The sequence below is a fragment of the Salvelinus namaycush genome, chromosome 12, assembly GCF_016432855.1.
Source record: "Salvelinus namaycush isolate Seneca chromosome 12, SaNama_1.0, whole genome shotgun sequence".
Classification (NCBI taxonomy): Eukaryota; Metazoa; Chordata; class Actinopteri; order Salmoniformes; family Salmonidae; genus Salvelinus; species Salvelinus namaycush.
In genome coordinates, this window is record NC_052318.1 from 24,530,596 (window position 1) to 24,547,019 (window position 16,424).

Sequence of the window (16,424 nt, forward strand, 5' to 3'; positions counted from 1 at the left end):
TTACTCAAGGATACAGTAGAGAGTAGTGGGTTCGAGGACAGGGGCAGGTATGCCTTTACACAATCACACACATATTGTATGTTAAAAAAAACAACGTTATTTAAAAAAAATGTACCTTTATTTAACTAAGCAAGTCAGTTAAGAACAAATTCATATTTGCAATGACGGCCTAGCGAGGAACATTGGGTTAACTGCTTTGTTCAGGGGCAGAACAACGGTCCTGACGGGCCGCCCCCAGGTGGTGAGGGTAGGTAACAACATCTCCACCCCGCTGATCCTCAACACTGGGGCCCCACAAGGGTGCGTTCTCAGCCCTCTCCTGTACTCCCTGTTCACCCATGACTGCGTGGCCATGCATGCCTCCAACTCAATCATCAAGTTTGAAGACGACACTACAGTGGTAGGCTTGATTACAAACAATGACGAGACGGCCTACAGGGAGGAGGTGAGGGCCCTCGGAGTGTGGTGTCAGGAAAATAACCTCACACTCAATGTCAACAAAACAAAGGAGATGATCGTGGACTTCAGGAAACAGCAGAGGGAGCACCCCCCTATCCACATCGACAGGACAGTAGTGGAGAAGGTGGAAAGTTTTAAGTTCCTCTGCGTACACATCACAGACAAACTGAAATGGTCCACCCACATAGACAGCGTGGTGAAGAAGGCGCAGCAGCGCCTCTTCAACCTCAGGAGGCTGAAGCAAATCGGCTTGTCACCAAAAACACTCAAACTTTTACAGATGCACAATCGAGAGCATCCTGTCGGGCTGGTATCACCGCCTGGTACGGCAACTGCTCCGCCCACAACTGTAAGGCTCTCCAGAGTGTAGTGAGGTCTGCACAACACATCACCGGGGGCAAACTGCCTGCCCTCCAGGACACCCACACCACCCGATGTCACAGGAAGGCCAAAAAGATCATCAAGGACAACAACCACCCGAGCCACTGCCTGTTCTCCTCGCTATCATCCAGAAGGCGAGGTCAGTACAGGTGCATCAAAGCGGGGAACGAGAGACTGAAAAACAGCTTCTATCTCAAGGCCATCAGACTGTTAAACAGCCATCACTAACATTGAGTGGCTGCTGCCAACATACTGACTCAACTCCAGCCACTTTAATAATGAAAACATTTATGTAATAAATGTATCACTAGCCACTTTAAACAATGCCACTTTATATAATGTCTACATACCCTATATTACTCATCTCATATGTATATACTGTACTATATACCATCTACTGCATCTTGTCTATGAGGTTCGGCCATCGCTCATTCATATATTTTTATGTACATATTCTTATTCATTCCTTTACACTTGTGTGTATAAGGTAGTTGTGAAATTGTTAGGTTAGATTACTTGTTAGATATTACTGCATGGGGTAGGAACTAGAAGCACAAGCATTTCGCTACACTAGCATTAACATCTGCTAACCATGTGTATGTGACAAATAAAATTTGATTTGAACAGATCAAAACATGATCAGCTAAGGGATTTGATCCAGCAACCTTTTCAGTTACTGTCCCAGTACTCTAACCACCAGGCTACCTGCTGCCCAATTCACACAAAATCCTTTTGAAAACACACTTTTAATAACCTGATATAAGTTGAGGCCCATCCCAGTCTCCCCTTTTTACTGTATGCCTATGCCAACACACACACACACACACACACACACACACACACACACACACACACACACACACACACACACACACACACACACACACACACACACACACACACACACACACACACACACACACACACACACACACTGTCTGAGAGTTGAGCTAATCACAGCGCTGTGCGAGCTGCCAACTTAACTTTCACAGCCTTCTCCCTGGGCTCTCGGTGCCCTTACGACGAGACAGACGTCCAAAATTACACCGCAATTATGCAAAATCAGTAGTGACTTCCTGCATTTGTCCCACTCCTATGCCACTTTGTACGTGTCTCTCTCTGCCACAGCCATCACGTCTCCTGAAGGTCTCTCTGTAGCATTCGGTTGCCTGACTAGGCTTTGTGGGGTTTGGAAGTGGCACACTGATTTGGTGTGCCCTTAAATAAAATAATAGCTTACACTGCGTACTAACAATTTACTCACATTTAAATCTCATTCCTCATCAGGGTTGGGGAGTAACAGTTTACATGTAAGGGATTACAAAAAAACTAACTGTAATCTGTTACTTTACCAGCAAAAATATTGTCATCAGATTACAGATACTTTTTAAAACTTTCAGTTTAAGAAGCGTTTTCAAACAGAATCAGCCTAACGAATACGCTCCCAGTGGACAGCCAGTGAAAATGCGCTCTTGCAACAGCCACATAGAGCAGATCCCAGCCTATAGAATAAAAGTTTGAGTTCCTCCCTTCTAAAGTCCCCTGTGGTATTGTGCTCCATACTGTCAAAACAAGTCTCATTTAAGAAGACCACAAGTGAGAGCATCTAGTTTTCCACATACAAATAGCATTTTTCGCTAATGCTCAAAGCATGCCATTTCAATAGCACCATTTATTTTTCAGCTTGAAGCAATGAGCCCCAATCAGTCCTCCATGACAGCAAAATCATAAACAGAGTAGGCTAATTAGTTCTTCATTTTTGGGTTATGCTCAGGTAAAACAATTAGGCTAATCTATATTTCCAAGTCCTATTCTTGAAGATCAAGGGGTATTACATTAATTGGAATGACTGGGACTCTGACTGACAGTTTTTTAATGTAAAGATACAGACTAATCATATTATTATCTGAAGTAGAAAGCAATGGGTTAGAAGAAGCCTACATAACCAACACATAAAGTAAAATGCAACATCCATTTATGGCCAACTATGTAAACTCTAACATTGATTTATCCTGCAAGAGGTCATTCAATTGGTATTATTCATTTTTGTCCTCTTTTAATGCCTCTTGGCGTTTATTGGGATGAGCCTTCTCCTTATGGCAGAACTGATCAATTTCCTCTAGATGGGCCAGCTGCAAAGTCAGAATTGGCTACATTGTAAAAACCTTCAAACTTTTTTGGTAACTTTTTGGTCTTCATTTAAGGTTAGGGTTACACATATGGTTAGCAGTGTGGTTAGGGTTATGTTTAAATCAGATTTTATGACTTTGTGGCTGTTCCAGCTACTAACCTGCACCTCTTAAGGGGAAAGTAATCAGATGACATTACTGAGTTTGGGTAATCCAAAAACTCGTAATATTTTGGGACAAGTAACTATTAACCATAATGGAGTACATTTAGAAAGTAACCAACACAACCCTGTTCCTTAGCGACTGGTTTCTTTACACGCCACTGACTGACTCGATGCTGATTCTTCCCTCTTCATTTACAGTGACAGTTCGTCATCAAGCTACAGTTGCTGTGGCTGTAAAATGCATCTGAGATAGACTCTGAGCGTTGTCTTGGAGAAGCAGAGATGGTCCGGGGAGAGACGGAGAACACTCCGGTGGCGTCACACACGACATTCACACGTCACACTTCCTGCAAGGACGGGTTCCCTCCGAGGCTTTGGCGACAGTAGGGACAGTATCAAGGGAGACCAGGAAAGAATGTGTTTACGTGCATGCATGTGCAAGTGTGTGTGAGTAGGTGGGGGAGGCTACAGTTGCAGTGGGAGGTGGTATGGTAGAAAGATCCCCCCCTCTCCCCAAGAGGGGGTGCCATTGAGCTCTCCAGCCCTCCCTCCCTCCCGCCAACCCTCCCCTTGCTGTGGTGTGTGTCCACATGGGCCTGTGGGTGCCGAGTGCTGAGCTCTGCTCCCCATTGTGTTCTCATTTCCTGACAGGAAAGGAAGCGCTCGCTCATTTCACAAATAAAATGTAAAAAACTGAAACAGTTAGAAAGAAAGAAAAAAAGAGAAACAACCCAAACAGATCTGTCTGCCTGGCTCCTCTCCCTAACCCTTGAGGCCTTCCAGAAGTCTTAGAGCATCTCATAATGCGCCGCACTTCATGCTCTGCCTTGTGTATAAGGAACAGAGGGAGCAGAAAAACTGACCTTTTCCCTCTCCTTCCCCCTATGGAGAGAGCTGAAATGCTTGTGTACAGTGTCTTCTGTATCTGACAATCTTTGAATCTCACCGAGTCTCCATTTAGTCATTTGTTTTGCTCCCTATTAAAGCAGTCAACACTACTGCTTTCACATGAGGAGCCGTTTCTGAGATCTGGAACACCGTTAGCTCTCACCCTGCTGATGCTCATGGAAAACAAAGTGTAAGCCCCAAATTCCTGAGATGATAAGTTGGGCCTTCGCGAAGGTCAGGGACTTCTCCTGTCCTTGCCAATCGCCCCATTCATCCACAGAGGAGATAAATTAAAATGGCTGTAGGAGTCTTAGGCTGGTGCCTGTGAGCCAGGCCCGTGTGATGTGGGGGAGTAGTGGGTATTTTTAAACCTGGGGTGATTTAAACAGGGAAGATTAACTCCGTCAATAATAGGCCTGGGGGCCCTCACAAATCGCTCGCTCCAACCACAATGAACGCTAATGGGCCAGACAGGCTGCGGTGCGGTTCCGCCCTGCCTGAGAGAGGTGTACAGGGAGCCGTCTTTCCAGCCCCTTTAACTTCATGAAATTTATATGGCACTCCTTGCTGCTGAATTATAAAGAAGTGCTTTTAGTCGCTGAAGCAGCGTCTTTATTGGGAGGCGCCGGCGATAGACATTTTGAGGGTTCGAGGGTGACAGACATTTGAAGCAAGGCAAATCTTTAAAATAGCCGGCATTACTGTACTTTCTTTCCATTCTCTCTTCTTTTCTTAAATCCCACCATCTACACTCTGTTTCATATTAGGGGTTTCCTGTCCAGGGGTCTATATATAGGCCTATATAGCAAGGTAGAGCTGGGCTGATAACAGCCACTGACCAATTACTGAGTCATGGCACGCAGTAGCAGCTAGGAGTTTTATTTAGCAGCCATTTAGAGGGCAGCCAAATTCTTGGGCCTCTCAGTGAGAGAGTGGGCTTTGTTTTAGGAGATCCAGAGCACTTAACAAAATAATACTTTAAGAGCCGACAGGAATAGGAATATAATTAAGTGGTGACTAATTACTGTCAGGGATAAGAAGCTGACTGGGGTGCTGGGTGTAACATGGCAACACAATGGTGCCCATAGACAGCGTTGGGGAGCGTTGGGAGACATGTGATCATCAAAGTGATCAAAACGACAGTTTGATTTCAAGGCCACTCCTAAGACTACAATGTACAGTTTGTGTTTCTCTGAAGGGATTTCTCAAATAATCAAATATCTCAGTACAGTGGAATTAACTTAATAATACCATCAGATGAGTTAAAAGTAATAGAATATCTTTGAGCATGAGAGAAATTTGTTGTGAACACAAATGAGGTAGCAAACAACCAATCAAAATAAAGGTGTACCACATGGTTTCTTTTTCTAACAATGTATTTAATTGTTGCACTAAGTAACGCTGCATAGTACTGGTAAATCCTCCTGGAACAGGGAAATCAGAAACAGGACCGTATTCACTGAAGAGGGATTACTCATGGGTCAGACGACTAGTGATGTTCTAGTATAATTTCTGTCTTAAGTAACCTACTGTCTTTTTCTGGAATTGAAATGCACTGTATACAAAATAGTGTACTGCACATGAAAAAATACACTGGTTTGTGACAAGGCAGAGAACTCCAAACATAACATATAAAGGGAGTAGCAGGCCTTACAATTATGTTCAGACTAAACTCAAAACATTTTATATCATGAATTAGTGAGGTAGACTCACAAATGCATGCTCCGAATTAAAAATGCAATCTGACAGTGGCAAAATGTTACATTCCTCCATCATTACCAAATTAAATATGCACTAAGTAAGACAGAGGACAAATTTGCAGTCGACAAACACTTATCATGCATCTGTCCCCTAAAATAGTTGACAGATTTATGGATTTATGGACATTGCTGCCTGTCAAGAATGAAAGTGCCTCAAGCCAACATAAACACCAGTGTGACCACATCAGTGGCTATTCTAAAAATGTATTCTAATTGATTCATAGGATTGAATTGAAATCCTTTCCTGATTTGACAAAGATTAAAAGTGAATTGACTGTAGTAATTCAGGCAGTGCCTCCAGCCGAGGCAGGCCCCAGCAGTAGCAGTATAGCAGCAGAGGCACTCAGAGGAGAAAGGCTGGGCCTGTTCAGATGCTCTCCATAAAGCCCTCACATCGCTAAGCCCTTATTTACTGCAGGAGTGGCACTTGAGGAGGAATTAAGAGCTGGCGCCAGAAACACAGCTCTCACTCCCACACCCCTCCTCCCCGCCTCAAGTCTCACAGCTCACATTATTATCATTAAAGTCCCCTAAATCAATTCTGAAGTTACCATACTTTCAGAGCAGTGCAAGGGGCGCTCTCAGGACAAAATGTTAAATCGGCAGGGCCGCTCTTCCCTGTGGCTGGCCTAGGCTGTCAGGGCGCATTGTCAGGGTCAGGGATTTAAACCCGCCGCGGTCATAGTGGGCATTGCACCCCCACCCTGCACACCCTCCAGAATAGAGGGTTAAAGCGCTATTGCCATCAGCCGCCCGCAACCTCACCCCCCCTGTCCACCCGCGAATCAGCCCTTGGTGTAAACTGGCTCATTTACTCTCATCCACACCCCCGTGCTCACATTTCTGAGGCAATGATACCACAATATCTCGCACACAGACACACAGAAAGTCAGAGATTCAGTGCAAGAGACAATTGGCAACATGTTTCTCCCATTGGCAAACCATTATTCAGGAGGCCAATTGCATTCATTTTAGCAGATATCAAAAGGAGCTTTGCATCAGACGATGTGACACATAGCCATAAAGGGGAGGTGGGGGGTTATGAAACAGAGAAAGGCATGTCTGCCTGGAGTTTAAGACTGAAGCTCTGATCAGGAGCAGTTTGGCTGGAATATTTTAAGGGGATGCAATTTAAACATGGCTGGGAGCTAGAGAGCCTCATAAAAGGACACAAATAATGGACTCCCCTGGCGAGAGCTCCACTGGGGAAGGGAAGGCTCCTCCAGCAGGAGAGCAGAGCAGCCAGCCAGCCAGCAGAAGTCTAGCCAGGCAGAGACGGCACATGTCAGCCTTTATGGGGTGTGTCAGGGGGCCACTGTCTCCCCGCAAAAACAAAATGTCCGCCATCCCTCACAACATACACGATGTACAGTAGGCTACACACAAACACACATCCTTAAATCGATAAAGGAAAGCTAGGTATTAAATGTTCTAGAGTTTTAAATAGCACTCACCTCTGCTTGGAAGCCCTTTAGCAATGGAGCTACCTGCTTTCGCAGATCCTGCAAGACAAAAAAAGAAGGAAAAGGATTAGCATCGCATAACAATGCTACCTTGTGGGAGAGCAAAACACAATACATTCTCATACGGTGAAAATGTCCACATTCTCTGTTTCCATAGTCTTTAACACCTTGGTCATTGACTTTCATCCCCACAGAATTGAGCAGAAACCTCTTACAAACTAACCATATGTTAAGTTTAGAAAAGCCAGGCCCTATTTTCACTACATTCTCTCTGTGAGGCAAAATCCCTACTGTCAACTCTGATGGATGAGGCAGAGTGTTGCCTTTTGTTCCCAGATACGGAGCATAGAAACACATTAAACATATGAAAATGGGGATCCTGATTTGTCCAAACCCTCCCAGAGGGAAGGTTTGTTCTCTGGGAAAAGGAGGAAGAAAAACAAAACAGAGTATCACCTTGTGCTACCCTTGAATGAGAGCAGAGAGGACGCTGTGCTTAAAGGGAAAGCGTGCAAGCGGCATACATTTACTCTCCCTCTCACCCTCTCTCGCCATGACTCAGTTGTTTCTGGTTAAATTACCATTCAAGCAAAAACAGAAAAACGTAGAGACGCTACATGCAAATGTGGGCTCTGTTCATTAATTCACTTCTAAAAGTAATGTTAGGCCTGAAAAAGTGGCCAACTTCAACAGCTGACTATTTCTGTAGAGTTATTTGTCTGTTTAACTTGGGAGAAACTGGGTTGAGTCTCGAATCTGCGGCGGATGAAAATAAAACTTATTTGAAATTAAGTCCCAAAAACAAGTGAATATATAAAGGCTCCAATCAAAACAAACGTTGTTCCGACCTTACTCAAGCAATGATGAATCTTACCTTGGGCAACCTACAGTGGAGCGATGCGACACCTCGCCATTAAAGTATATCTGATTATGGCCAATTTCAATGTCTCTTTTCATTTGAACAGAGCAGGCGTGTTTGATCATAACATTTAATTAAAAACGCCCCTGAATAAATCTCAGCTGGGTACAAAAAGGCCTTACATGAGGCCTCCCTATAGGAATGCACAGCATGCTCCAAAACAGAACTGACCACTGAAACCGAGTTAGCAGCAGCCAGTTAGTGGAATGCAATGCATTTACACACATGCGCACACACACCACGTACACTCCTAAAAGACTGGCCCACATTAGTCAAGTGGACATTTCAGTCACCCTCAGGATACAGTATAGGTGTACTCTGACACTTGCACAACACATGCACAGCACATGGGGGTCCTGTGACACAGTATAACCTCTGTAACCTATTACTGAAACCGTGTGTCAATTGTGAAATGTACAAAATGCATGAAGGGCCATATATTTTAAGCTGACCAACCCTAACTTGCAGGGTAGACATTACAATTGTGTGAAATGAAGAGCTCTTAAATGCCTATGGGTTTCTGTTGTATCCTCTTCCCCATCTCTCCTCTCGTTTTACTTTCTCTCCCTCCACATTGATGTGTGTAAGTGTGCCTTCTATGACTGACTGATGTTTACACCAGTCTCCCCCCGCTCTTCCCTTCCCCTCCCTCCCTTTCCCTTCAACTAGGGAGCCTCTATGGAAGACTCTGGGGACTGGCTGACCCAGACCATACCATGCTGTGCTAAGCTAACATTAGCGCGATGCTAGCTAGGTACCTAGTGTGCTGGACTTTTCCCAGTCCCCTGGAGGGAGCAGCTGAGCCCACTGATCTTCCGTCGCCACTGGCTACCGTACAGATCACCTTTATGAAGGGGCCACGTGACAAAAAGGAAACATCGCTCAACATCTGGTTTCAACATAACACTCCTGCCCCGGCCAAGAGAACTCCAAAGTCTTTCTGGATCTCGACAGGGAAAAACACACACACACACACACACACACACACACACACACACACACACACACACACACACACACACACACACACACACACACACACACACACACACACACACACACACACACACACACACACACACACACACACACACACACACACAGCTCGAGATCTGCAAATGCAATTGCCCCAAATTTGATATACAGAGAGCCCCACTGCATAAAAATTATCTTTACACTGATGGATAAAAAGGCTTGACCAAGTGACCAATAAAAGCTAGCCCAGTAAACACTGATCTTCAGGCCAGAGTGATTGAGGACACACATCACATGGTTCACAAGGGGTTCAGATGGAGGGAGCAGGTCCATGAAAACCACATGGAAATGCAATTTGTACCTATACATACATATACTGAACCAAAAATATAAACCCAACATGCACCAATTTCAAAGATTTTACTGAGTTACAGTTCATATAAGGAAATCAGTCAATTGATATACATTTATTAGCCCCTAATCTATGGATTTCACATGACTGGGAATACAGATATGCATCTGACTGGGCAGGCCCACCCATGGCTGCACCCCTGCCCAGTCAGATGCATATCTGTATTCCCAGTCATGTGAAATCCATAGATTAGGGCCAATCATAATTCATTTTCCCCCACAAAAGGGCTATATTACAGATAGAAATACTCCTCAGCACCTCCACTCCCCCTCAGACGATATCACAGGTGAAGAAGCCGGATGTGGAGGTCCTGGGCTGCCATGGTTACATGTGGTCTGGGGTTGTGAGGCCGGTTAGACGTACTGCCAAATTCTCTAAAACAGTGGTTCCCAAACGTTTATAGTCCCGTACCCCTTCAAACAATCAACATCCAGCTGCATACACCCTCTAGCACCAGGGTCAGCACACTCTCAAATGTTGTTTTTTGCCATCATTGTAAGCCTGCCACACACACTATACATTTATTAAACATAAGAATTACTTTTTGTCACAAGCTGGCTCGTGGGAAGTGACAAAGAGCTCTTATAGGACCAGGGCACAAAAAATAATATAATAATAATCAATCATTTTGCTCTATATTTAACCAGCTTACATATAAAACCTTATTTGTTCATCGAAAATTGTGAATAACTCACCACAGGTTAATGAGAAGGGTGTGCTTGAAAGGATGCACATAACTCTGCAATGTTGGATTGTCTTAAATGGTGGGTTGCAATGGTGGGTTGTCTTAAAGCCTTAGTCTTAAATCATTTTAATTTTAGTTTTCATGCTAGTGAGGGCCGAGAATCCACTCTCACATAGGTACGTGGTTGCGAAGGGCATCAGTGTCTTAACAGCGCGATTTGCCAAGGCAGGATACTCTGAGCGCAGCCCAATCCAGAAATCTGGCAGTGGCTTCTGATGCATTTGTGGCTTGAATGAGAGCAAGTTCCCACAGCAGTGTTCCAACATCTAGTGGAAAGCCTTCCCAGAAGACTGGAGGCTGTTACAGCAGCAAAGGGGGGACCACCTCCATATTAATGCCCATGATTTTGGAATGAGATGTTCAATGAGCAGGTCTCCACATACTTTTGGTCATGTAGTGTACATCACCTCTCAAACTAAAAGGGATTGTTATGGTGATTGCATTTCATTTTAATCTCTCCACCACCCGGGAGCTCCCTGTCTTGGAAACCGGCCCAGATCTCCAGGGAGGCAAGCCTGCAGGTCCACACACACAAACACACACGCACTACAATCACAAGGTATCCTCAGAGAGCTGGAGGGAGCAGTGGGAGAGAGAACGTGAGAATGGGGAAAAGTAGGGGAGAGAAAGAGGGTGAGGAGTGTAAGAAGGGAGGAGAAGAGGACAAGAGTCTGATACCACAATGAGTTTACAAGCTTTACATCAGACATGGCCTTCCTCAGGGATCCCTCCACTGGATGCCTGCCACTATTTAACCAATTACCTTCTTAGCACAATGGCTACATTAACACAATTTCTTCTAGGCCAGACTTTCTTTTCCCCAGTGACGGTCAGGGACATAGACAATGGCTTCTTTTCATATTCAGCTTTTAAGTAACCCTCGCTCCCCTTTTAATGGTCGACCCACTGAGTGGCCCTCGCTTTGTGTTTGAGTGCATTGGACCTGTGTGGTCATTGTTCAATGAAATAAGCAGCGTACAGTGGAGACCCGGAGGGTGTACTACTCGGGCCTATGAGCTCTCATCTCTATAGTGGAGAGCAGTGATGCGTGGAGAGAGAAAGGGCTACAGAATTAGTCTATGTCATGAAGATGAGAGAGAAAGTGCCTGGGTTTGGTAATATTGCAGCATTTGTGTCATTTAAGTTTTTTTTGTCCTGAGTTGAGGGTTTCAAGCGAGGGCACTTGGTCTTTAGAGGGCAGAAAATTGCATGTCTAGTCCTTGAGGGAGAGCCGCTCTCCCTCCATTTGTTCCTATGGTTTCTTTCTCTGTCCCTGCTATTGGGTTAGCACAGTGGACGGATTTCTCGCTCTCTTATTTCCTCCATCTTTCTCTCCACACCCACCTCTCCCCTCCTTTGCCACTGGGTTACTGTAGCACAATGGCAGGAGTTCTCTCTCTTTTGACCGGTCTCTGCCACTGGGTCTGTGAGCCAAGCGGCTGCTAGCCAAGCCTCACACTGGCTGTGGCCTGGCCTGGCCGAGCACAGGCAGGGGAGCCTAACCCCTGTGTCTGGTCTGAGGCTGGCTACAGGCTGGCTACAGGAGGAGATGAGTCGGCGGTCAGGGGCAAGGGGGCTTGTGACTCAGCCACTGCCCAGTACATCAGCGCCGCGAGAGGGGGTCCCGCTGGCCCAGACATGACAGAGGGCAAGTAGAGGAAACACAAGAGGATGAGCCAGCGAATCAAAGAGGGAGGTAGGGAGAGAGAGAAACAGAGATGGAGATGACTGAAGAATAAGATTAAAAGATACGGGAGAATATTAATGAGTATACAGTGATGGAGTTGGACTAAACATCACATGTCTCTTATAGAGATATTGGAGAGACAGACGGGAGATATTTTTTACCAGATCATCCAGAAGAACTGGGCCATGCCTTTCCGCGAAAACATTCCCCAGTCCCGGCCAGCCCCCCCACCCAACAGACACAAACCGCTCAATGCATCTTTAATCCAGGGCCGTGAATGGAGGAGGGTTGCGTCTGACGCTCTAGGCCTCTGTTCCTACTACTACTGTTCTGTCTCTTTCTTTTCCCTACCCTCACTGTCTCTCTGTCTTTCATTTTCATTTTCTCCCTCTCTCTTCGATGATTGCCTTGCGCTGGCTAAGGACCTCTTCATGTAGGCTGTGTTGCGGAGAGAAAGGAAACCGGGGTCCTGATGCCGAGCAACTGAGCTGCCCGTGTTGCTGCCTGCCTGCCGCAGTGTGTGTCTGCTGAACCGTGTGAGTGTGTGGGCGGTACATCATCACCAGGGAGCACATACACACACCAACCTGCAGCCTCACTGTTTGGTTATGCCTATGCTAATGTCTACCTACTATAGATAAGTGGATAAATGTTATACACTAAGGTATTGTAACATTTACAATATACTCAATACTTGCAAATCCATGTATGAATGTAACGACTCCCACCGAAGGTGGCTCCCCTTCCTGTTCGGGTGGCGCTCGGCGGTCGTCGTCACCGGCCTACTAGCTGCTACTGACTTTTCCTCCCCCTCCCTTTTTGTTGAGTAGGTGCACCTGTTTGTGGTTAGGGTGATTTGTGGGGCTTTATTACCCAGCAGCCCGGCCTGCTGGGTGTGCGGGATTGTTGTGTGTACACTCTGTACATTCTTGTTGTGTCTGGGTATCGTGTTGGTTGGTATTTTCCGTGGTTCTCACTCTGTTTGGGGTGAAGCATTTGTTTTTTTGAGTAGCGTCGTGTTTGCACCCGTGTGGGTAATTCAATTTTGAACGCTACTCTGAACTCTCTGTCTCCTGCGTTTGACTCCTGTTCATCCACTACACCTCGGGCATTACAATGAAGGACTTATCAAAGTCTAAACTGCGCAATTAAATTGATTGCAACTAGCCTCTTGGCTAAGAGGGAAGGAAAATGACATGTAAATGTATTTCCTTCCCCAGGTAACTTCTGATGGACTGACATGAATTCAGTGATCTCAGCCATATTCACCCATGCAACCGGAGAGCATAATATTCTCTTTCCCATTGGACAGAGTCCCAAGGAGAACAGGAACGTGTAAACAGGAGAAGGTCAGATGTAGGGTTATGAAACTTTCTGTTCCTGCACTAACGTCTCCACTCCCATTGCATCGAAGGCTAAAAACACCACTGGTTCTCTCACTCCATCTCTCTCTCAGAGGGCTAAGTAGTGGGTCAATTCTCCACCTCCATGGTTTGATGGGGACAGGCTGACCCCTGCTTGTCACTCCCTGAAGATTGGTTGCACAGAGGCCATCTGACAAAGACAGAAGACATTACCCTGCTTATTATTCCAGGGGGCCCGGGTAGGCCAGGCTGGGGGCCACACGGCTAGGCTACCCCTCCTACACCTCGGCAGCACAAAGAGGGAGCATTGAGTGGGAAGCAGTGATGAATGAGAGAAGACCCCAATGATAAGAGAAACGCTGTCCGCCCTCCACCACTAAAGGAAATAGAAGCGCGCCACTTCTAGGAGAGCGCCAATTATGGAGCTCGCCCCTCTCAATGACCCCCCCCCCCCCCCACCCGCACCTCCCACAGCCATTCACCCCCCTGATAGCAGACACTTTACAAGTCGTTTTACAAAAGACGTTTTACACACAACCTTGGATGTCAAACATTTTACGGGTTATTTTACTAATGGTGTCTCAAGTAGCAGGCACTTGACAGAGTAAACTAGGCCTATTCTACAAACCCCATTACAATACCAGGTTGTTGTTCAACAAACACTGACAGTCACTTTATGAGTTGTGGTTAGACAGACAACATTCTACAAAATATCTGAAACCAGAGTTATTTTACAAACATTGGCCCAACAGCAGACGCTTTACAAACACTATCCTGATACTAGACGCTTTACAAACACTATGCTGATACTAGACGCTTTACAGATACTATCCTGATACTAGACGCTTTACAAACACTATCCTGATACTAGACGCTTTACAGACACTATCCTGATACTAGACGCTTTACAGACACTATCCTGATACTAGACGCTTTACAGACACTATCCTGATACTAGACGCTTTACAAACACTATCCTGATACTAGACGCTTTACAGACACTATCCTGATACTAGACGCTTTACAAACACTATCCTGATACTAGACGCTTTACAAACACTATCCTGATACTAGACGCTTTACAAACACTATCCTGATACTAGACACTTTACAGATACTATCCTGATACTAGACGCTTTACAAACACTATCCTGATACTAGACGCTTTACAGACACTATCCTGATACTAGACGCTTTACAAACACTATGCTGATACTAGACGCTTTACAAACACTACCCTGATACTAGACGCTTTACAAACACTATCCTGATAGACGCTTTACAAACACTATCCTGATACTAGACGCTTTACAGATACTATCCTGATACTAGACGCTTTACAAACACTATCCTGATACTAGACGCTTTACAGACACTATCCTGATACTAGACGCTTTACAAACACTATCCTGATACTAGACGCTTTACAGACACTATTCTGATACTAGACGCTTTACAAACACTATCCTGATACTAGACGCTTTACAAACACTATCCTGATACTAGACGCTTTACAAACACTATCCTGATACTAGACGCTTTACAAACACTATCCTGATACTAGACGCTTTACAAACACTATCCTGATACTAGACGCTTTACAAACACTATCCTGGTACTAGACGCTTTACAAACACTATCCTGATACTAGACGCTTTACAGATACTATCCTGATACTAGACACTTTACAAACACTATCCTGATACTAGACGCTTTACAGACACTATCCTGATACTAGACGCTTTACAGACACTATTCTGATACTAGACGCTTTACAGACACTATCCTGATACTAGACGCTTTACAAACACTATCCTGATACTAGACGCTTTACAAACACTATCCTGATACTAGACGCTTTACAAACACTATCCTGATACTAGACGCTTTACAAACACTATCCTGATACTAGACGCTTTACAAACACTATCCTGATACTAGAGGCTTTACAAACACTACCCTGATACTAGATGCTAGACCCCCAGATACATACTCAATCAGTTTACTATCATTAGACAGAGCCCCCCCCCACTGCTCTGCAAACACCGTTTACCGTTCCCCATCTGGAGGGGGCCAGATCCACTCACAATTAAGGGCCAGGCTTTTTGACCTCCCCTCATTGCCCTCCTGCCAAAGGCCAACAACCATTAGGGCAGACAGGGGGGGAAGAGCCTGGTGTGGGAAACTCCAAACATTTTAAGTATACCGCTCCTAACCTTGTCACAGAAAACGACCAACCATGGCTATATCTGTATTTGATAACATGTGAGACCAAAAAGAGAGAAACATGAGTAGTTTAAGGATGAATCCAACTCACTATTGTGGTTGTAAATTAATACGTAACGAACAGGAGGGTTGAGGGTGTGGGGTAGTCTCAGGGTCAAGTGGAATGGGGAGGGGGTACGTGAGAGCCGGCCAAAGACACATACACACCCACCCCCCGTCCCCCTGCTACCCCTGACGCTTGTCTGGGAATGAGGTCACGACTTTCCCATAGTCCCTCACACAAAAGGCTGCAGTGTCGGTGTTGCCCCGTCGGTACCCAGAGCCAGCCAGCCTCATGGCCAGCCTCTTTTCCACACAGACGTTACACTGGGCTGGGCCACCATCCACCTCATCACTACACACAATACCATTGATCACCGCCGCTCCCAATAAAGAGACACCCATCCTCATCCCCTCCCCTGCCCATCCTCATCTCAAGATAGGTTTTGAATGGCAGGGTTCTTTAAAAATAAAAAAAAATGCAGCTTTATTTAACCAGGTAGGCTAGTTGAGAGCAAGTTCTCATTTGCAACTGCGACCTGGCCAAGATAAAGCATAGCAATTCGACACATACAACAACACAGAGTTACACATGGAATAAACAAAACATACAGTCAATAATACAGTAGATCAAAAGAAAACAAAAAGTCTATATACAGTGAGTGCAAATGAGGTAAGATAAGGGAGTTAAGGCAATAAATAGGCCATGGTGGCGAAGTAATTACAATATAGCAATTAAACACTGGAATGGTAGATGTGCAGAAGATGAATGTGCAAGTAGAAATACTGGGGTGCAACGGAGCAAGATAAATA

The 16,424-nt window shown here is 45.2% G+C and overlaps 1 protein-coding gene across 1 annotated transcript in view; it reads right to left on the minus strand.

The window, feature by feature from the left end:
• The window catches only part of LOC120057447 (homeobox protein cut-like 1), a 266,738-nt gene that overhangs the window by 122,802 nt on the left and 127,512 nt on the right, over window positions 1-16,424 (minus strand). Inside the window, exon 3 of the mRNA XM_039006064.1 lies at window positions 7,236-7,283. Coding sequence (XP_038861992.1) covers window positions 7,236-7,283 — 48 coding nt within the window. The remainder of the gene's footprint in view (window positions 1-7,235; window positions 7,284-16,424) is intronic.